We start from the raw sequence: 24,278 nt of genomic DNA, 5'->3' as shown, positions 1-24,278 counted from the left end.
TTTGCAATTGATTAAAGAATTTATTCCGTGTCATTTTGAGGCAAACGGGCGGGGGGAATGTCGCACCCAAAAATGGCCACCGAGCTGTCGTGAGGAATGAATCAGCCCGTTTCCACAGGATGATAAATTCCTTCCATGGAGCTTGGACGCCCTCTTCTGGTGGCTTTTGGGTGCAACACAAGGTTTTCAGACCAAACAGTACAGCAAAATAAATTGACGTGATGGAAGGACTGCTACAATGTGTCTTTTATTCGGTCAGGGGCGTTCCTTTAGTGACGTCACGTACGGACTCGTCACCAACTTAAAAACAAGACTTCCTGAATATTCAGCGCGAGTCTTAAAACGTAAAATATAGCTATATGCGGTGGAATCTTATTAAAATACGCTCAGTAGAAGTCATTTGAAGCCATTTTATAAATTATGGACACAACTTGTCCGAAGACAAGTTGTCTTTTAAGTCAAACACTGAACTGGGAAGTATAAAACACATACGCTCTAACAGTCGCGAAATAAATTCACACCTACTTCAGTAAGCCATTACTGAAGCTGCTGGCACGTAATAACTGAATTAGGTGCTAGCATCCATGACTATTTGTTATGCATCGCGCCCTCCTGGAGCCTCAACCGGGAAGAGGGATGTCCTCCCCGCCCATATACTCTACGCAGCCAATCGGAAGCAAGCTCAGCGGATCTGGCCCTGAACACGTTGGCAACACTTCAGCGCCTTGGTGTTTGTCGCGTAAACATTCAGCCCTTGAAACCTGTAATGCAGGGGTCGGGAACCTTTTTGACTAAGAGAGCCATAAAAGTAAAACATTGAGAAATGTTTTTCAGTGAGAGCCACACACACGCAAGCGCACGTACACACACACACACACACACACGGACACACACACACACACACACACACGCAAGCACGCACGCGCGCGCTCTCACACGTGCGCGCACACACACTCACACATACATACACATACAAACACGCATGCGTGGCCACTTTTCAACAAAATGTCAGAATGTATTATGTAAAATAACTTAGAGATAGTACTCACCCTTAACATGAATGGTTTTCCGTTCTTCGTGATTGGTAAAAACCCAGCCAAACGATCGGAATGAAAGTCAACTTGCCCGCAAAGTTACTGCTAGCTAGCCTGCACATGGCTCATAAGCTTCCACACTTGCTATCTGCAATATACTTCTCACAGAAGTATATTGATGCTAACGTTAGCGTGGGGCTTGTTAAAATGTCACTGACATTTGATTGGTTTCATCGATGGTATTGTTTCATTGCAAATTAGAATCAGACCCTTTTCTCTCCTCAAAGGCGAATCCTCCGGTACTGAAGTGTACTCGTCAGGCTCATTTAAAGGGGCGTTTACCTGTTTCAACATGACGGCCAGTATCATCCAATCAAAATTGTGCTTTCTGCCAACTGCAGCCCCAACAGGAAATGAACAGCGAATAAACAAGAATATGTATTTAGTTTTATCGGCGAGCCATATGCAATCATCAAAAGAGCCATATATGGCTCGCGAGCTATAGGTTCCTGACCACTGCAATGTGTCTGTGTGCGTACGTGTGCGTGAAGCACAGTACGCAGCCAATTGCATGTTTCAATTAAAAAAAAACGTTTTTTTTTCTTGAAGAAGTTGTCGGTCACCTGGGCCGAGACGTTTTGAAAGTTGTATGCCTGACGTAAAAGTCGCCCTGGGCCTCTGGGCAGACGTTATTTCAAACACTGCTTTTAAATGCCATCACTGCATCAATAAGGTGAACAAAGACACAAATGAGCATTCTGAATTATATTGTGTGATGGCTGTTGGACTTCAGTTTTCCATGTACACTGTAAAATTACTATGCCTCCCACAAAGCTCTAATGTAAAAATTGCTCCAAATTAAGCATCATGTTTACGGATGAGCATATGTTTCATTTTATTGCTTTTTAGAAAAATGAACTCCAATGTATTTTATATTGAGTTGATGCGAATAGCACCTGTGCACAATGTGGTGCACTCTGCTCTGTTTGTAGGTGTCTCATCGTGTTGCTCAAATAGTTTGAGGAGAGAATGTGGGTGTGCATTACTCAGTCACTCACTTTAACTCCTGACGCAAGTTTCAACATTGTGTGCTTTTCATCCTACATGCGGAACACTTTCTCATACTTGATTCATTGTTTCTGACTGTAAAGTGCCGCTGTGTTTTTAAAGGTGCTTATAAATAAAATGTATTATTATTATTATTATTATTATTATTATTATACATTTACTTTCTAAGTGCCTTTCAAAACTCTCAAGGACACTTTACAGTCACAGAGGCAGCCATTCGCGCCAGCGTTCTCTCTAGCCGGAAGTACCATAGCAGCAAAGTTATGAAAGGAAATTATTATTATTATTATTATTATTATTATTATTATTATTATTATTATTATTATTATTATTATTATTATTATTATTATTATTATTAATTGAATGTTTTCTGGAAACTCTTCTTTAGCAGCAAACTAACGTATTCACTTCCATTCACGTATTTGTTTGGGAATTGGAAAAAAATGCCATTCCTGAATTATTTCGGTTTTGGTTTTTCTTGTTTGGGTGCCGACAAAGTGCTGGCCATGGCCTCTGGCAATGTTTTTTTTTCCTTCCACAAGGGGGCAGAATTTCCCGCTTTCCATGTTCACACTTACTTCCTGCTTCCGCTGTTGTTCAATCGCCGTATAAACCAATCTGTATGTATTACATTGTATTTTGGACAGCCACCCTCATTTCAAATTCATATAACTCCAGATCCATATAATTTCGGAATTAAGTTTTTGTTATGAAAGAAGAGAGTCTTAGGTTTCATACGCTGCATTAAATGTGTATGTACTGTAGTCCTAAAACTCAATATTACGTGGGTCCCAGAATTTGAGTGATGTGCATTCTGTTCTTAACTCATTCACTATAGTGAATGAGTTAAGAACAGAATGCACATTTGTGTCCATTTTTGGATCATTGCAGCAAAAAAAGACAGTATGCTAGAGCAATTTCCTAACCCTCTGAGCTTAATTATATGTATTAGTAACTACTCTAAGACACAGAGGGCACAACCGGGAGCTTACTGTACATGACAGGCTTGTACAAAGTGTGCAGTTACATGCACAGTTGGATGTTTCTCTTCATGCTTAAGAAAAGCACAGTAAACTTGTGCATCGTTATCCACAGCCGAAGAAGATGGACATCTTATTTCATATGGTTGTAATCAGTTTCTTTCATTCCCTCTGACCCTTCGGCCATCTCCGAACCTCCCTCTAAGAAAGTCCTTCTCCTACTGTCTCATCCTTCTCTTCTATCGATCTTTGCATTCATTCTTCCCTCTAAGAGCGTACTCTCGATCATTTCTTCTTAACGCCCTCTCAATCCCTCCTGCTTGATGGAAAGCAGGTGGTGTTTTCTCATTGCATCATTTCCTCCCTGCGGCTATGTTGCCTTGGCATCAGAATGGCAAGTGTTTGGAGTGATTCCGACTTAGATTGGGGTAGGAGAGGAAAAATATAACCTGAAATCTGACACGGAGGCACTCATTACAATAGTGGGAAATACATTCGACTCAAGAGCATTTCATTATTCTCGCTGTCATGATATGTTGCTGTTACACATATTATTGTTATTATTTTCCACTCAGGGCGGCCCGGTAGTCAAGTTAGCACGCCGACTTCAGAGTGCTGAGGTCGTGAGTTCAAATCCCGCTCCGGCCTCCCTGTGCGGAGTTTACATGTTCTCCCAGGGCCCGTGTGGGTTTCCCCGGGTCTTCTGGTTTTCCTTCCACATTATAAAAGCGTGCATGGCAGGCTGATTTAATACTCTAAATTGTCTGTAGGTGTCAGTGTGAGAGCGAATGATTTTTTTCTAAGTGTGCACTGCGATTGGCTGGCAAACAATCCAGGGTCTCCCCGGCCTGGTGCCGGAAGACGGCTGGGATAGGCTCCAGCACCCCCTGCGACTCAGATGAGGTTGGAGCAGTCTAGTAAATGGATGGATGGATTTTCCACTCTTGAATGGTTTGATGAATGCACATATTGATTGGTTGGATTCAGCACCTCTAAAAAGGTTAAGAACCACTGCTTTATTGTATTGTATTTTATTGTATTCCCCATGCCACACCACCAGCGCCTTATAATGCAGAAACTACGCTATGTTATATTTATTCCTCTTTGCTCGCTAATTTGCTCATGGTTTCGGTGTTAATGTTAGCTGTGGCTACACTCGCGACTGAATGTATTGCATTGATGTGGTAGGTAAAACTTAGGATGCTCCAGTGAGAAGAAACTCATTCTTACTAATTTTAGGAACACCACTCTAATTTTATCAATAGTGACGTCAAATTTCTATTCACTGGATCGATAACTCTCACGGGGTCCCATATTTTCACCTCTCCCTTTCTCACCGCTGCTTACTGAGCCCACCCAACACTGATGGAAGCTTATCAACTTTAGCTAAACAAGCCTCAACATAATGATTGCTAATCAATGTCCGCCTTAGGGTGTGACTGACAATTGTTTCTTCACTCTCGAACACAGGAGGCTAAGACATAATTACAAAAAGGCAACTGAACTAAAAAAACAATAGTTAGAGATAAAAAAAAAAAAACACAACATGCCAAACAAGGCGCAATTAATCACCATTAACGCAACCAACCTATTTTTTGTCTTGTTTATGATGACGTGGTGGTATGAGATGAGGTTGTTCCATAACATTTTGCATTGACCAGTCACAATCCTAGTTTCAAGTGCAGGTTCATTTACAATATAATTGTACATCCTGATTTATATAGCACTTTCCCAACAGCTGCAATTATTCAGTGACTGTCAACACAGTGTTACCTGAAATGTGTCACGATTTGCAAGTTGGTGATGGACCCGAAAATAGCTGGCAGAGAGGGAGGAGCAGGGTGTATTTGCTAAATTGTATTAAATAAATAAATAAAACACGACAATACTAAACTAACCTGACAGGGTGAAACAATGACGCGACACTGAATGGGTGTGCCGGGAGTCCTTTTAACTGCCATTGATTAAAACACCTGCGCAGCTGGAAGCGCAAACTAGTACGTGACAGTACCTCTCCCTCAAGGGACTGATTCCAGAAGTCCCAACAGCCTCCCAAAATGCCCGCCTTGCCAGCGAATGAGAAGGAGATGGCAACCATTGCCTCTCCAGGGAACAGGGACCCGACAGTGACTGCAACGCTTGCCTCACCAGGGAACAGGAACCAGAAGGTGAGGTCAACCATGACCTCACCAGTGAACAGGAACCAGAAGGTGAGGGCAACCGTTACCTCACCAGGGAACAGGAACCAGGAGTAGACGGCAACCCTTTGCTTCACCGTGGAACATAAAGGCGACGGCCTGATAGGAACGGGTCTCAGCCTGATGTGGACGTGGATGTGGCACGACTCGTCGTGGACGTGAATTTGACTCAATTCAAACAAACACGCAACTAAGCATGGCTTGACTTCAATGTGCACTGCTTGGCACAGGGTGGAAATGAGACCAGTCCTTTGTACCTGCGGGATCCAGTAGTAAGTCAGTTCATTCTGTCACGATTTGCAACGTCGTGATGGTGGTGGACCCCAAATGAGCAGGCAAGAGGGAGGAGCAGGGTGTACTTGACAAATTTTATTAAAATAAATTCAGCTGGAACAAAATCTTAAAACATCAGTTATCAAAGCAAAAAAGTCCAAATTATCAATACTGATGTGAATATGAGCAAAAGTAATCCTCAATTGTATATTTTTTTATCTCTGCCTACAGTCGGTTTTATAAAAGCATAAGTTGCGCATTTATGACACACAGCTGCGTGTTTGCTTTCAACATTTAGCTTGTAGTTGACATGCACATTCCACCATGATGTCCCTGATCCACTGGTGGAAAGACGCTTTGATCCTCTCCTCTTTCATCTAGAACTGTTTCATGTCATCACAAAGAGGGTACAGCAAGTCCTGAAGAATGAATGTCTCTCTGTGTCTTTGTTTTGTCATATTGTCTCTATGCTGTCATATTATTTGTTATTTAGTTGTTTTTTTTTGTTCTTTTGACTTCAAGACGGCGCCGCGAGAGTGGCTGCCTTTCCAGCAGCTCATGTATTTCGTTTTTCTACTTTCATTCCTTTCATCACTTTGCTGCTGTGAAATGTAAATTTCTCCACTGTGAGACTAATAAAGGCATATCCAAGCCAATCCAATCCAATCCAATGACAGTTATGGCTTTGAGTGTGGCCACAAGCAAAAGCACCCCAAGCCATGAATCACGCTTCGCAAATTGTTTCACCTGTTTACTCTGCATACGCCTCGGAGCCTCGACACAGTCTGGCACATCACAAATTATCAAACAAAACCATGAGTGAAACATGACAAGATGAAACACAGCTGACAGGGTGAAATAAACAATGACCCGACACTGAATGGTCGTGCCGAGAGTCCTTTTAACTGCCACTGATTAAAATGACCAACATCTGTGCAGCTGCAGGTGGGGCGACAGTTCCACCCGTTGGTCGCAAACCGGAATGTGACAAAATGCACCTGTTAAAATGTGAAATGTCTTGAAATGTATACTGTGTGTTAAAAAGTATTTGCCATCTTCTCACATTCTTACTTTGTGTAGTTTCCCTGCTTGAATGTTCTAGAAAATATCTGACAAAGATAACCTAAGTAAGTTTCAGTGCATCAATACCCTTTGACCACTTCACAGGTCTGCCTCTCTCACTTTTCATCAACAGGTTAATGTTTATTTCAAACCCCAATACAGACATTTGTTCTCAATAACATCTGTTAAAAAAAGGACTGTAGTGCCCCTTAGTGGAAAAACTCATGATACACGAGTGCGGGCGGTGGGGGGGGGGGGGGGGTGTACTGGAACTTCATTAATGAAAGTCTTAATTCTATCCACACAGACAACGTTCCAAATTGCTCGTTTTAATCTTTCTATTCCGACTGAATTCTATGTCACCCTTTGGCAAACTTCCAATTCCATTATAGCGTCATTGCTTCAATTCTCTTTGTAGGATGTCAAAGAGCTGTCAGGTATTTGCCTCACCGAGTCTTTAACGTCGCCATCATGCACGCTGGGAGTCGACTTGCGCAGAGGTCGGCGGCGTTTTTCTGGCAACTTGCAGCTGCCACCCTTGTCATGGCGTCAGGGGGAGAGAGCTCGGACACCCGACGACGTGGTCAGGTCCCGACCTACATCTTTACCATTTGGAGCCCCTCCCAGGATCGACATCACGCCGGTCGACCCTGATTGGTGAGTACACATTTAGTAAGATTGACCTGTCTTTTGACAATAAATAAATAAATAAATAAATAAATAAATAAATAAATAAATAAATAAATAAATAAATACATACATAAATAAATAAGCAATTGTCGGTGTGTGTGTGTGTGTGTGTGTGTGTGTGTGTGTGTGTGTGTGCGTGCGTGCGTGTGCGTGCGTGCGTGTGCGTGTGCGTGTGCGTGTGTGTGTGCGTGTGTGTGTGTGTGTGTGCGCGCGGCATGTGTGAATTATTTCAATATATTGAAATTTAGTCCCCAATAGTTTTTTTTCTGTAGTCCCCAAAAGACACGGTCCAAACATGACTTCATAACGTCGTATATTTAAAGGTGTATATAACCTGACAAATTCACCGTGTGCATCCAGGATTTTTTAGAGCTCTAAGTCATATGGAAAGGCCTGTCCCCGTAAGTGGCGGCAGCAGAGAGGATAGAATGCACTGCGTATTTATGCCATGATTACAAAGCCGACCATGTTGTCTAATTCAACTACTTAGAATAGGATAGTGAAATATTAGAAATGTTTCGATGCTATTTAAATTTAAAAATTCTGACTGCTTTGATTGCCTGTAAGAATGTTAGGCAATGATTGGAATGTTCCCCGATTCCCATTCTTTTTCCAGCGATGTACTTTATGTAGGCATACATCAGTTACCATTATTTTTTTCATCATATAATAAATGTGAGATCGAGATTATAACGAAAAACCCATCATCACTTTGTGTTATGTAAGCAAAATGGAATAATTCGGGGCAGCGTTATAAAAACAAAACTCTAGTCTCGTTACGAGACTTAGAATTTTTTTTATGAAGATCTGTTTGAGTAAAATTCTCAATAGCACATCTTTTACATCACAAAGAATGTACAGATTAAAAAAAAATGTTTGGAAAAGGATAAATTATATACAGGTAAATCAGTGGATGATGCTGACTCCAAAGCAGGGACGTACTGAATAAACGTTAGCTTCAGATCAAGCAGATTGCAAGAATGTGACCAATTATTGTGCTTCATGCCCATTTTGTTTAGATAATCTCTGGGTGAATGCCGATTTGAATCATAGCTGACAAAATATACCTGTACAGCTTGAGAAAAATGCACTCATAATAGAAGTTTCAAAGAAACCTAACATGTGTATCAATACAGCACTTATGGGATATACGATACTTGACTTTAAGAGGTAACCTAAGGTGCAATCCTGCATGGACCATGGAGAAGAGGGTGTTTGAAAATGCCAAAAGCACCGTGCAATGGGTAAATGAATCATCTGTTTGTCATAACTCTCATTGGCCAATTGGCTCAAGACTTCGGCAAGTAAATGTCAAAATACTCTAAGTGTTTGAAAAACAGCCTGTGTGAAAGTATTGATTCTTAGAAGACATGTTCTTTTCAAGTTGTCATATTCTGAGAAAAATGCCGCGATGGGGGATTTCATTTTAAGATGACATTGACTGCCTCCATCTCAAGGATAATCACAATTTTTATTGAGCAGAATCCAATTAACTTTCCATTCACTGTTAAAATTGTGCTTTTATTGAGGTTTTTATGAGTTGCAGTGTCACTTGCTTCCACAAGAGAGCAGCGCAAACATAGGACACAGTCCTCCTCATCCTCATCCAGGACAATCAGTCATTAAGACCTGCCACCCAGTAAGACTCGCGAGGTTCACACCCCATGCGGGGTCCTCGGAAGGACCCTCACCTGTTTATTGTTTAAGGAGGGTTGTGGGGCGGCTACTCATACTCCCATAGGACCCAGTCATGTTTTACCCGTTGTCATCACCATCATCTTAAAAAAATACTCAACACTCATATCTACATTCTATAAGGCAGGGATGTCAAAATCATTTTTTGCAGCGGGCCACATTGTAGTTATGGTTTCCTCTCGAAGGCCGTTATGAATTTGGGGAGCCCATTAGAATGTATAAATCCCTTCAAATATTACATATAGAGCACACAGCAAATTAATGAATAACTCGTTTTCAAATCTGAAGTCAAGAATAATGACTTTTATTGTGGTTGACATCCAAAAATATGAAATTTTGGCTCAGATTTTTGCAATCATCATCAAGTTTGATTTGCTTTCGCGGGCCGAAAAAAAAATGATGTGGCGGGCCGGATTTGGCCCGCGGGCCTTGACTTTGACACCTGTGCTATAAGGGGTCAGAGTGAATAGAATGTAATAATATGTCTATGAACAGGAGTATTTTTCCCCAGATGATCTTATTTTAAAGGGTGTTTCATTGACTTAGATCCTTGAGGGCGTGCTGACGTCTTCACATCTGTTGTCGCTTATTTTTGTCAAATGTAGCTCAGTCAATTTGTAGTGGTACATCAGGTATATATCAGGGGTGGGCAATCCCAATCCTGAAGGCCTGATTGTCCTGCATATTTTCCATCTCTCCCTGTTGCAACACACCTGATTCAAATGCAGGATAGCAGCCCTGCAGGACAGTTTTGCCCACCCCTAGTGTATGTCAATCTCTAGAAGACATTTTGGGTGTTTACCCTTGTGAGCATCTTCTATTTTTAGAGCTACTGAGATAAAGCTTGTCTCCTTTCGTTTCTTCTAGTGTCAAATGTCTGGGTCAGCAACACCTTCGTCGACATTGTGAAAGTGAAACCATGACGTTTTTGTGTGTGTGTGTGTGTGTGTGTGTGTGTGTGTGTGTGTGTGTGTGTGTGTGTGTGTGTGTGTGTGTATGTGTAACGGACGAGTCCCCCACGATAGCGGCGCAAATGCCCCCTTATATCTGCTATTGTAAAAAGACTTACTCTGAGCAGAAAAAATACTTTATCTGTTGTTTTAAGCACCTTTAACATTATGCATGGTCTATCAAAAACACGTTAAATAAAATGAGGTACCTTTAAAATATTCAAATAAGACACATAAATAAGGTTGAAAAACTTATGGTCATTTGGATTAATGAAAAGTAGCTAGCAGGGGACAGTGTGAGTGAGGGTATTATCGCAGAGCAAGTACAGCAACGTCACTTGTATATCTTCAAGAGGCAACTACATCAACGACTGTCACAAAGGTAAATAAAACAACGTTATTGTACAGTACAGTTTATTTATTTAATTACAATACAATAGCACATTTCTTATACATAAAATAAGGTATATTTTGTGTCATTTTATGACTTGTCTAGTAGAAAAGTATGTTTTATGGGGACCTGGGAACTGATTTTTTTCATTTTTAATTGTTTCTTATGGGAAATAAATGTTCAGCAGACAAACCTTTTGCCTTACACACACTTTCTGGGAACCAATTAAGTTCGTGAGCTGAGGTATCACTGTACATGTAAATTTGTGATGGCGGGACAAAATTTGTCAATCAAGGAGTGTGGAGACAGAAGACTTGACCAAATTATCTGTCAATTATCTGGTGTTTGCAAATGCGGTCAAGTCGCACGCTCAAGCACAAGCAGTGAAATAATTTGTAATTGACACTCCATCAATGAGCCAAGTACATGTGGTGTACATGTCTTTTCCTGGTGCATTGTGTGTGAGTATTTTTCTGTTGACTTACGAGGTAAATTGTTACCAACATGATCAACAAGCAGACATCACCATGCACGCTTTAGTTTAGCTAGTATAGTTGTTCTCGAAAGCAAATGGGTCAGACATAGCACACTTGAATTTGCATTTCAGTCAGAGCTCTGTGGTGAACAAACCATCTTTTTGTCTGTTGAATTCTGACGCCATTTGAGAGAGACCAACACAAATCAACTATTATTCATTCGAGAAGATCAGAAATGAAATAAAAATGGTCACCTTTATCTCGTGAACACAAAGAAAAAAAAAAAAAAGTTGCTCGAATAATCCATCCAGCTATTCCACCCTAGACTGGTCACAAGCATAAAAATGTCTTCAGTCAATCATACCTATAGTGCCAGATTATAATTGTCTATATTTACTATAATTCCCTTGCTATAGTGTGCAATCACTACCACGTTAAAATAGCAAACCTCTAGTCTCTTCTTCTTCTCTATATACTCCGTATGAAACGGAGTTGTGCACTTCTTTTACTTTCGGCTTTTCCCTTCAAGGGGTCGCCACAGCAAATCAGTGTCCTCCATCTTTAGAGGTTTGATAGAGGTCTGTGCTCACTTTTGTATTTCATGCTTCTTTCCTGAATGTCCTGTGTTGTCTGAGCTTTTTCCCTTCCCTCTCTTCACTCTCTTACTCCATAAACCTTTATGTACCAATTTATGTCTTCGAATCTGGGCCACATTGCACCGTTGTTTGCCCACACAAGCAAAGGCTGTGATATGAAAGAGGGAGTTAAATAGAGAGGATCTTATGTAACAACACTACATTAAGGTCTCTCATTTCATGATGTTAGCCCGACACATAGAAATCCTACCCCATCACCTACATCTGACTCACTGTTGACATGCAAGATCTACTTACCCACAGGCACTAAATGCCCCCCCACATCCATTCAGAAACAGAATCAGAAAACCTTTATTCGTCCCACAATGGGGAAATTTGCAGTCCACATTCGCAATTTGGGATGGGGTGGGGGTGAAAGGATAGAAAAACAAGATATTCTAAGCATAGTAAAATAAATATCGACTGTATACTGTAAATGTGCAAACCCATCCATCCCTTTTCCGGGGTCGGGTCGCGGGGGCAGCAGCTTCAGTAGGGAAGCCCAGACTTCCCTCTCCCCAGCCACTTCTTCTAGCTCGTCCTGGCGGATCCCGAGGCATTCCCAGGCCAGCTGGGAGGCATAGTCTCTCCAGCGTGTCCTGGGTCGTCCCCGAGGTCTCCTGCCAGTGGGGCATGCATGGAACACCTCACCAGGGAGGCGTCCTGGGGGCATCCTAATCAGATGCCCGAGCCACCTCATCTGGCTCCTCTTGATGTGGAGGAGAAGTACCCCAACAGTACCACATCATCTGCAAAAAGCAGAGATGCTATACTGAGGCCACCAAAACGGAAACCTTCAATGCTTCGGCTGCGCCTCGAAATTCTGTCCATAAAGGTTAGGAACAGAATCGTTGACAAAGGGCAGCCTTGGCGGAGCCCAACCCTCACTGGAAACCATTCCGACTTATTGCCGGCAATGCGAACCAGACTGACATTGATCGTATAGGGACCGAACAGCCCATATCAGGCGTTCCCGTACCCCATACTCCCGAAGCACCCTCCACAGAACTCCACGAGGGACTCGGTCAAATGCTTTCTCCAAGTCCACAAAGCACATATAGATGGGTTGGGTGAATTCCCATGCACCCTCGAGGACCCTGCTAATGGTGTAGAGCTGGTCCACTGTTCCGCAGCCGGGACGAAAACGACACTTTTCCTCCTCAATCTGAGGCTTGACTATCCGACGGACCCGGCCCTCTAGAACCCCTGAATGGACCTTTCCAGGGAGCCTGAGGAGTGTGATCCCTCTGTAGTTGGAACACACCCTCCGATCCCCCTTTTTAAAAAGGAGGACCACCACCCCGGTCTGCCAATCCAGAGGCACTCTCCCCGATGACCACGCAATGTTGCAGAGGCGTGTCAGCCAGGACAGCCCCACAACATCCAGAGCCTTTGGGAACTCCGGTCGGATCTCATCCACCCCAGGAGCTTTTTAACCACCTCGGTGACTTCATCCACAGAGATCGGAGAGCCCACCTCGGAGTCCCCAGATAATGCTTCCTCCAAGGAAAGCATGTTGGCGGAGTTGAGGAGGTCTTCGAAGTACTCTGCGCACCGGTTCACGACGTCTCGAATCGAGATCAGCAGCGCCCCATCCTCACTGGACACAGTGTTAGTGGTGCACTGCTTTCCCCTCCTGAGACGAATTTCCTCGAAGCGGTCCGGAAGTCGGCTTCCATGGCCTCACCGAATTCTTCCCATGCCCATGTTTTTGCCTCGGCGACCACCGAGGCTGCATTCCGCTTGGCTAATCGATACCTGTCAGCTGTCTCAGGGGTCGCACAGGCCATATAGGCCCGGTAATACTCCTTCTTCAGCATTACGGCATCCCTTAACACTGGTGACCACCAGCGAGTACGGGGGTTGCCGCCACGACAGGCACCAACCACCTTACGGCCACAACTCTGATTTGCCGCCTCAGCAAGGGAGGTACGAAACATGGTCCATTCGGACTCAATGTCCCCCACCTCCCCTGGGACATGTGTATAGTTCTGCCGGAGGTGGGAGTTGAAACTCCTTCTGACAGGGGATTCAGCCAGACGTTCCCAACAAACCCCCACAACACGTTTGGGTCTTACAGGTCGGACTAGCATCTTCCCCACCAACGGAGCCTACTCACCACCAGGTGGTGATCAGTTGACAGCTCCGCCCCTCTCTTCACTCGAGTGTCCAAAACATGAGGCCGCAAATCCGATGATACAACTATAAAGTCATCCTGAACTCTATTTTTTTGTTCTTTCTCATTTTTTCTGCAAGACCTCACTTCAATCCTTTCTTGTTGTTTGTTTTTGCAATTACGACATTACGTCACTTTATGTACGTCACTTCCTCACTTTACATATGTCACTACCTCACTTTACATACGTCACTGCCTCACTTTCCAGACGACACTACCTCACTTTACATACAGAAATTATAAGTATTGTCTGTTGTCAATTGTATGTCTTTTAGCCAAGTTATAAGTGCCGCATGTCTTGCACGCTGGGTCCGAGAGGACATTAATTTCATTTGTGCTGTATGTCATGCATATTAGCACGTTTGACAATAAAGCTGACTTTGACTTTGAAGTCAATCAGCGAACTGCGACCAAGGGTGTCCTGGTGCCATGTGCACAGATGGATACCCTTATGTTTGAATAGTGTTTGTTATAGACAATCCGTGTCGAGCACAGAAGTCCAATAACAACACTCCTGTTCTGATCCGGGGGGCCATTCCTCCCAGTCATGCCCCTCCAGGTCTTACTGTCATTGCCCACATGAGCATGAGCAACCCCTTTCGAGAGGACTGGTACCGGAACCCAGGCTGTGTGTGGAGGCAAGCCCAACCCAAGAGAGGTGACATTCCACGTCCCAAGAGCTAGCTTCTGCAGTCGAGGGTCGTACCGCCAGGGTCCCCGCCTTTGGCTGCCGCCTTTGGCGGCCGCCCAGCTCACAATACACCTGACCCCTCTGGGACCCACGTTCCCTCTTCGGGCTGAACCCGACCGGGCCCCATGGGTGTAGGACTCCTTCTTCAGCTTTACGGCATCCCTTACCACTGGTGTCCACCAGCGAGTACGGGGATTGACGCCACGACAGGTACCAACCACCTTACGGCCACAACTCCGATTTGTCGCCTCAGCATGGGAGGTACGGAACATGGTCCATTCGGACTCAATGTCCCCCACCTCCCCCGGGACATGTGTAAAGCCACCAGGCGCTCGCCAACGAGCCCCATCTCCAGGACTGGGCCCAGAGAGGGGCCCCGGTAACCCGCTTCCAGGCAAGGGAAAACCAAATCCATGTGAGTTTTTCTTCATATGGGGTCTTCTGAGTCGTACTTTGTCTGATCCCTCACCCAGGACCTGTTTGCCATGGGTGACCCTACCAGGGGCATAAAGCCCCAGACAACCGAGCTCCTAGGATCATTGGGACACACAAACCCCTCCACCACGGTAAGGTGACGACTCATGGAGAGGATGTGCAAACCCATCCATCCGTCCATCCATTTTCTGTACCGCTTATTCCTCATTAAGGTCGTGGGGGGTGCTGTAACCTATCTCAGCTGTCTTCGGGCACGAGGCGGGGGGCACCCTGAATTGGTTGCCAGCCAATCGCAGGGCACACAAAGACGTACAACAGTCACTCTCACTCTCACACCTCGGGACAATTTGGAGTGGTCAATCAGCCTGCCATGCGTGTTTTTGGAGTGTGGGAGGAAACCGGAGGACCCGGAGAAAACCCACGCGGGCCCGAGGAGAACAGGCAAACTCCACACAGGGAGGCCGGAGCTGGACGCGAACCAGCGACCTCTGCACTGTGAAGCCGGTGTGCTAACCACTAGACTACCGGGGCGCCCGATGTGCAAACCCGTTTCATAAAAAAAACTGTACATAGTGCAAGTATCAAGACCTCACCTTCAAAGGCATATTGATATACAGTAAAGTCTTGTTATATCGATATCGTTTATATTGATAATACTGTTTATTACGACACTATTTTCATTTCCCGTGCACATTTCTAGTCTTTTTATGTATAATTAGTTCCGTTTAGTACGATTCGTGGTTTTTACGATAATCCGGTTACTACGGTGCTCTTTTTCACTCCCGCCGGCCATTTTGCTATGTTTATATCGATACAAAAGATATTTAAGATGAATTGATATTTGCTTAGGGGTTTCTATACAGTACCACCATTATCGAAATCTGTATCGGTTGTATTCGAGTTTGTTACGCGACCAGCTCCCGTTTAGCAGACGCCAGCTCGTGTGTAGCAGACGAGATTGAAGTGTTTGTGTTAAAAGGTAAAAATGGGAAGCAGAAGAAGATTGATGATTTTTTAAATTGCATACATAATACAGTAAGATGTAAGCGTTGCAGTTTCCCTGTTGTGTTATGTACATGCCCACTGTACTGTATATGAATGCAATCGTTTTTTGCAACAATGTTTCTTGTTTTGTCTGCTGAAGCGTGATGATTTTGAAAATTACTGTACATTGCATACTGTGTATTAAAGGACAACCGATGTCACTTTTTATTCAAATGCAAAACACCAATAAAAATGACTTCACGCCAAGACGTCTTGCATTGCTTGTGAATCCAAACAATGGCTTCAGAATCGGATAATATGCTTTCTTGTTACACATTGAGTTATGAATATGATTTGAATACACTGTAGTTCTGAAGAGGAAAGCATATATGTTTGCAATCGATTAACGAATTATATGTGCCATTTTGAGGCAACATAGAGGGAACATCTCTCACCCAAAAAAAAGAGGCACAAAATGGCCAGCTCATATGGCCAGCTCCGTTTCTAATATGGCGCTTGGATGCCCTCTTTTGGCGCCTTTTGTAAATGCAGTTCAGCGCAGGACGGTTATATCGACATTTTTTCTAACTCCCGAGAATATCGATATCACGAGACTTTACTGTATGTAGCTGTGTTGCATGAACCCATATTTACAGTACAAGTGTCCATTTTTTTCACATGTGATTATTGAGAATTGCGAAGCCCGACAGCAGTCGGTAGGAACAAGCGGCGGTACCTCTCCACCACAGAGTCATAGAAAGTCTTTAGGGTTGACCCCGGAACGCCAAAAGACCTCAGTTTCCTCAGTAGGAAGAGGCAAATCTGTCCCTTTTTGATTAGGGCATCCGTGTGTGACGGGTGTCACAACAGTGACTGTCTTCATCTCCACGATGCTGCCGTATTAATGAAGACGAGACGCGTGAATGTGTCTTTTTATTTATTTTATTTCTGCAACACAGTATGGCAGAAGGGATGGGTGAAGTCGCATGGGTTTCGTCTTGTGATTAACCTGAATCTCCTCGAGATTGTTCTCAAATGCAAAACATTGTAGATAACAAAACAGAATTACGTGTGATCGTATAGTGGTTATTTACAGAAAAAGAGAATACAACACAAGTTTACTGTTATTTACAAGATGTCCCTGAACGCATCATGGACGGAGACTCGGCAGAACATGCTGTGCGCTTGTAATGGCTGGCGCACAGTTCAACCCGCCACGGACACTCACGGGCAAATGAAACACGACACAAGAAACTAAATATTGTTCAATAAAAACGAAATGAAACAATTATTACCTGCAACACAGTATGGCAGAAGGGATGGGTTAAGTCGCATGGGTTTCGTCTTGTGATTAACTGCGCAATAGAAAAACACATGTGCTCCAAAGTTCCACTCGACAAAACGTGAAGTAAATAATGACACAAAAAGTAATCTGGACTCGAAATGAATAAGGGAACTAATTAGATAACACTAGACAGTACAAAAGGGGAAACAAAATAAGATATTGTCATGAAAATGCGCGTTAATCAAGACCAACAGAAAATTGCGACTCACCCTGAATCTCCTCGAGATTGTTCTGGAAACTATGGGCGGGACATAGTGCCACACTGTGCGCCGTTGCGTCACTTCCTTCATAATTTAATAATCTAAGCGCACAACTCCGTTACATACACCCCCCTTAAATTATGCAGAAGTGAGGCAACATACACACGGAAGACAACAGAAAGACCAACAGGCAAAATAGACAAGGTTATCGGGCAAGGATGTACAAGAGTGCTGTCTAATTATGTTACTCATCTGTCCAACTATGTCAGGTGACTGGAGTAAGGGATCTGTCGCCGGTGTGTCAGGGTCTGTGCGCTCATCGGAGATGCACTGCACTGGGTCTGGGAAGGAACTCTGTCCCCACTAACATAAGTGGCCTCAGCTCGCACCTGCCCATTCCCCTCTGTACAAACTACATCACCCTGCATAGCACTACATAACTGTGACAGACTGGAGAAAGGTATCTGTTGCTGGTGTATCAGTGGTCTGTGCGCTCGTCGTAGATGCACTGCGCTGGGTCTGGCAAGGAACTCTGTCCCCACTAACATAAGTGGCCTCAGCTTGAACCTGCCCATTCCCCTCTGTACAAACTACACCACTCTGGATTGCACTACACAATTGTAACACGGTTGGGAAGCCTTTACCTCTACCAACACACTCATTCAAAGGTGTGTTACTTGTTACTTGTAAGGAGCTCATTCTTAGACTTAACACACAAAAACATGTACATGAAAAAAAGCACACTAATTGCAAAACAGCAGGTCAGACAATTAACACACTACATGTATTTTCAAAACGGGGGTCGACACACCGTCCACCGAGTGATGGGACTGCACAGCGTCTTCATTGTGCAGCATTGCGGTCCCGGTCCGAAGTGGAGAGTCACTTGTGATCCGGGTCACGGCACCAATGTGACGGGTGTCACAACAGTGACTGTCTTCATCTCCACGATGCTGCAGTCTTCATGAAGACGAGACGCGTGGATGTGTCTTTTTATTTCTTTTATTTCTGCAACACAGTATGGCAGAAGGGATGGGTGAAGTCGCATGGGTTTCGTCTTGTGATTAATCTGAGATTGTTCTCAAATGCAAAACATTGTAGATAACAAAACAGAATTAACAACGTGTGATCGTATAGTGGTTATTTACAGAAAAAGAGAATACAACACAAGTTCACTGTTATTTACAAGATGTCCCTGAACGCATCATGGGCGGAGACTCGGCAGAACACGCGGTGCGCTTGTAATGGCTGGCGCACAGTTCAACCCGCCACGGACACTCACGGGCAAATGAAACACGACACAAGAAACTAAATATTGTTCAATAAAAACGAAATGAAACAATTATTACCTGCAACACAATATGGCAGAATGGATGGGTGAAGTCGCATGGGTTTCGTCTTGTGAATAACTGCGCAATAGAAAAGCACATGTGCTCCAAAGTTCCACTCGACAAAACGTGAAGTAAATAATGACACAAAAAGTAATCTGGACTCGAAATGAATAAGGGAACTAATTAGATAACACTAGACAGTACAAAAGGGGAAACAAAATAAGATATTGTCATGAAAATGCGCATTAATCAAGACCAACAGAAAATTGCGACTCACCCTGAATCTCCTCGAGATTGTTCTGGAAACTATGGGCGGGACATAGTGCCACACTGTGCGCCGTTGCGTCACTTCCTTCATAATTTAATAATCTAAGCGCACAACTCCGTTACACGTGTTTGTAGTGTAGTCCAGTTTATTGTTGAGAGTAACACCCAGGTTCTTGTAGGAGGTCACCCTCTCAATGTCTGAACCCTGGATGCTCAACGGTGCCGGTGAGGATTCTTTCCTGCAGAAATCCACTACCAGCTCCTTGGTTTTCCCTGTGTTGATCTGGAGGTGATTCTGCTGGCACCAGTCCACAAAGTCCTTTGTCAGTCCCCTTTACTCCCGGTCGTCTCCCTCTGTAATGAGGCCGACAATAGCTGAGTCGTCAGAGAACTTCTGAAGGGGGCAGGTTGGGGTGTTGTAGTTGAAGTCCAAAGTGTAGAGGGTGAACAGGAATGGAGCCAGTACTGTCTCCTGCGGTGCTCTGGTGCTGCAGAGATGCCTGTCCGACTCACAGTTCTTTCCCAACATGTACTGTGGCCTGTTTGTGAGGTAATCTGTAATCCAAAATGTGAGGTTGTGGTCAACTCTGGCATACCGCAGCTTGTCCCCCAGTAGATTTGGCTGGATGGTGTTGAAGGCACTGGAGAAATCGAAGAACGTGATCCTCACAATGCTCCCAGCATTCTCCAGATGCAGCAGCGCCGAGTGGAGGAGGTAGATGATGGCCTCCTCCACACCGATGCTGGGCTGGTAGGCAAACTGTAGCAGGTGGGCGAGGTTGAGTCTAACCATCCAAATTTGTCTTGTTGCAAATGTTTTATTCTTAGATGTATTTTAAATTTAGTTATGAGTTATGCCTTGGTCTCTTCCAATTGTCATTTCGGTTACTTTATCCCACTCAGATTATTATCCTTGTATGGTCTTGGACTGACCTTTAGACGTATAGATTTAGGGTAGTTGACATGCTGACCTTTGAGACCTGATTACCTGACCTGATTTGCAACAAGAAAAGCACACCCCAATGCCTTTTTTTTGTCATCTTGATTTTAACTGAATGTGGTTGAATCGTAATACAGATTGTCGTGCGGCGAGACAGCAAGCAGGTGGAAAGATGATAAAAGTTGCAGCCAGATGCAGGAAAGGTATTGTGAGCTCTCTTTATTTGAAGTTGTGGTTGATATCAGCTTTCAGCAGACCACAGGTAACACTGCTCTCCAGCTTGTCCTTTGTCCCTCTTCTTCCTCCCCGAAGTTACTGGCTCAGGCTGGCTTTAAAGGTGCACCACCTGAGCTCTGGCCAATCAGGTCCCAGCGGCAATTGGCCATTCCCAGGTGGTTGCAATCACCTTCTCAGAGTTAATTAGTGGTCGCCTAACTCAACTGTTTTGGATGGGGAGAAATGCGCACCTTTCTCCCATCCAAAATCCATGAAACACAAAATTATTTCACATTTCTTTTAGCATCATGACATCATTCACCCCCTCTCCTCAGAGTTCAGACATTCTTGTCAAATAATCAGCAATAACATTTGTTGTCAGGGCAGAGAATGTCATATGTGACAGGTCTTATTCTCCTAGTCACAGCGTATGGGCCCTGCCACTTTGCCAGTAGCTTACTTGATCCCATATGCAACAATATTAACACCTTCTGTCCAGGGTGCCAATCTCTCCCTGATAAATTCTTGCCGTTATTCTCGCTGGAGATCCTCTTCCAGCTCCTGACGTTCTGCATCTTCCGTTTCTTTCTGGAATTCTGGGTTCAGAAACCATGGGAATTGCAGCTTGTCTTAGATGATGAAACTGTGGAGGTTGGGCATGTTAGGTAACCCAACTTGGGAGTTTCTTGTGCGGGAGGAAGGTTCGTTGGCCTGGATGTTCGAGAGTCAGCGCCCTGGGGCTGCGGTTCCAGAGGAGGATAATGTTGACTAGATCGACTGTCAAATGTCCATTCTTACTTGTTGGGTGCATCTGATCTCTAGATCTGTTCAATCAACATCACCTCTTGTCTGAGTCTTAGGCTTCACCACTGGTTCCATCTCACTCTGCTCAGTTCCATCCTTGGCTTTGCAACTGTCAGACGCCTCATGAAAAAGAAGAACGGCATCTTCTTGGGGCAACTCAAGCTTCTGGTTTCCTTGATCCCCTTCAGAACTCTTCAGTCCAGTTTGGTTGGCCCGTGCTACACAACTTCTTAATCGTCCCACCTTCTTCCTCTCGGCTTCCTCTTATCTTTTCCACTTCAGCAAGGCGTAACGATCCCACGACTCCTGAGAGACTGGAGCCTCAATCCAGTGCCTTGGACCGCTCGGCCACACTACCCGATCCCACCACTGCCACCAATTGTCGTGCGGCGTAACGATCCCACCACTGCCACCAATTGTCGTGCAGCGAGACAGCACACAGGTGGAAAGTTGATAAAAGTTCACTCAGCCAGATGCAGGAAGGGTATTGTGAGTTTTCTTTATTTGAAGTTGATATCAGTTTTCGGCAGACCCCAGGTAACACTGCTCTCCAGGTTGTCCTTTGTCCCTCTTCTTCCTTCTCGAAGTGACTGGCTCAGGCTGGCTTTAAAGGTCTGATCTAGAGATCAGATGCACCAAGAAGTAAGAATGGACATTTGACAGTCGATCTAGTCAACATTGTCCTCCTCTGGGACCGCAGCCCCAGGGCGCTGACTCTCGAACATCCAGGCCAACGGACCTTCCTCCTGCACAAGAAACTCCCAAGTTGGGTTACCTAACATGCCCAACCTCCACAGTTTCATCATCTAAGACAAGCTGCAATTACCATGGTTTCTGAACCCAGAATTCCAGAAAGAAACGGAAGATGCAGAACGTCAGGAGCTGGAAGAGGATCTCCAGCGAGAATAACGGCAAGAATTTATCAGGGAGAGATTGGCACCCTGGACAGAAGGTGTTAATATTGTTGCATATGGGAACAAGTAAGCTACTGGCAAAGTGGCAGGGCCCATACGCCGTGACTAGGAGAATAGGACCTGTCACATATGACATTCTCTGCCCTGACAACAAATGTCATAGCTGATTATTTGTCAAGAATGTCTGAACTCTGAGGAGAGGGGGTGAATGATGTCATGATGCTACAAGAAATGTGAAATAATTTTGTGTTTCATGGATTTTGGATGAGAGAAAGGTGCACATTTCTCCCCATCCAAAACAGTTGAGTTGGGCGACCACTAATTGACTCTGAGAAGGTGATTGCAACCACCTGGGAATGGCCAATTGCCGCTGGGACCTGATTGGCCAGAAGCTCAGGTGAAGCACCTTTAAAGCTAGCCTGAGCCAGTCACTTCGAGAAGGAAGAAGAGGGACAAAGGACAACCTGGAGAGCAGTGTTACCTGGGGTCTGCCAAAAACTGATATCAACTTCAAATAAAGAAAACTCACAATACCCTTCCTGCATCTGGCTGAGTGAACTTTTATCAACTTTCCACCTGCGTGCTGTCTCGCTGCACGACACAGATCCATGTCAAGGCATGTGTGCGTGTGGGGTGTGTGTGCGTGTGTGTGTGTGTGTGTGTGTGTGTGTGTGTGTGTGTGTGTGTGTGTGTGTGTGTGTGTGTGTGTGCGCGAGGGAGAAAGTGTCACGTTTTGGTTTGCGACCAACGGGTGGCACTGTTCGGCACCACCTGCAGCTGTACAGGTGTTGGTTGTTTTAATCAGTGGCAGTTAAAAGTACTCCCGGCACGACTAATCAGTGTCGGGTCATTGTTTTTTTTTCACCCTGTCAGGTTTGTTTCATCATCATGTTTTATTCTTGAGAGATTGGGAGAGAGAGGGAGGGAGTAATAGGGTGAGAGAGCGGGAGTAAGGGAAGGAGAACGAGAGGGAGAGAGAGATTATACAGTGTTGATGAATGCAGTGTTTTCATACGTTCCTTAAAATGCTTTTATGTACATTGCATGAAATTGTTTATCTAAATCAGCTAACCTACTGAGCATCACGAGTGTGCCAGTTCCGGATATCCATGAAGCTGTTTGCCTTAATCGCTTGTGCAAATATTTTTTTTCTTGGCCTCCTCTTGCTGCTTCTCTCCCTTACTAAAGGTCACAACATCATCAGAATTACCGCAAATCTCCTCCACAGGAAAAAAAAAATACATCAGACAACCTGTTACCGAGCATGCCAGCTTGTCGTCACTCCTGCAGCCAGCCAATCATTCCAAGTGTGGGCGTGGCTTTTGCCCCCTGCATGCCTGATTGCAGTTACTCAGTTGTGTGTATCCTGAATGAAAGAGCAAGTGAAGCATTTCTCTGCGTGCTGCGCTGCGTTCGCTCCTCTGCTTGTGAAAGTGATTCTGACTCGGGGCTGTGCATAGTTGGAGTCGCTGTGCTCAACACCGAGAGTGCCTTCGGGGAGGTCTGCACTGTTTTCACCACCGAGGAGGTCAGTCATGCGGGAGTTGATGAAGAGAGCAGAGCAAGACTGGAGGAGGCAATTTTAAACCCTTCTGAATCTTTCATAAGGGAGCTCTCCAGCATCAAACTGCGTGGATGGACTGCGAGAAAGAGTTTGTCCCGGGATGCGCTTTTAGCAGGAGAAAAGCGTGACACAGAAACACAGCCTGTACCAACTTATGAGTCATCTCCACCAGGAGTGTGAGAAGCCCCTAATTCTTGTTTTCTCCAAGGAGCTGGATGTCCTCCCGCTGTGCGTAAACAGCTCTTGAGATCCTCAGATGAGAGGGCGGCCATCAAAAAAAAGCACAGTGCAGCAGAGAATGCGAGTGGACATGACTGCTGTATGGCTCATCACGAAACCATCTTAATAAAAGCGCAAAGGCTAAGCAACCCCAAACAACGCAGGTGTGTTGACCATTTCTGGTGTATGACTTCCCTCACTATATCTCATCAAGAAGGAGACTTTTGATGAGCAGCTGACTTTGGACGGAAATTGGCTACATTTGAAAGTCATCCAGCACACAGGGATGTCCTCAAACGAGCTGAGTGTTGAGATGGACTCCTGTATTCGAACATTCAAGGAGCACATGCATCTGGAATTGGAGCCCCCCAAGGCCTCTGGTGTGGTGGGAGGTAAAAGGGGTGCCACATCCCCTAAACTTTCCCCAAGGAGCTCCCCGCGGCTGTTTCGCAAGCTGGTGGTTAACAAGAGCATCAGACAGAGGCGACGCTTTACTGTAGCTCACACCTGGTAAGGCTGGTTGGAGCTAAGGGGGTGGCGGGGATGCACGGGAAAGGAGAAACAAGGAGGGGATAAAACAAATGCCGTATTGGGAGTAGTGGACAAAACGTGCACAAAGGGAAAGATGAGACGTGTTTACAGTGAAGGATGACAGTGGGATAGACAGAATGTCAGGGAAATTGGGTACAATTGAGAAAGATAGCCTGCAATAATTGTATGGAGAAACAAAGATAAGTGGG

The 24,278-nt window shown here is 44.7% G+C and overlaps 1 protein-coding gene across 2 annotated transcripts in view; it reads left to right on the top strand.

Annotated features, from left to right (window-relative positions):
* pde4ba (phosphodiesterase 4B, cAMP-specific a) overlaps positions 1 to 24,278 on the top strand; it is a 158,130-nt gene that overhangs the window by 15,354 nt on the left and 118,498 nt on the right. Inside the window, exon 3 of one of the 2 annotated variants that reach the window (XM_089001855.1) lies at positions 7,034 to 7,272. In XM_089001855.1, coding sequence (XP_088857981.1) covers positions 7,034 to 7,272 — 239 coding nt within the window. Of the gene's footprint in view, positions 1 to 7,033; positions 7,273 to 23,108; positions 24,049 to 24,278 lie in introns of those variants that run through there. The other variant, XM_089001856.1, reaches the window with a different exon arrangement.

Source organism: Hippocampus bargibanti, linkage group LG07 (genome assembly GCF_051943395.1).
Source record: "Hippocampus bargibanti isolate YZ-2025 linkage group LG07, ASM5194339v1, whole genome shotgun sequence".
Taxonomy (NCBI): Eukaryota; Metazoa; Chordata; class Actinopteri; order Syngnathiformes; family Syngnathidae; genus Hippocampus; species Hippocampus bargibanti.
The sequence above is the reverse complement of the archived record's forward strand: the minus strand, read 5'-3'. Positions and strand labels throughout refer to the sequence as shown.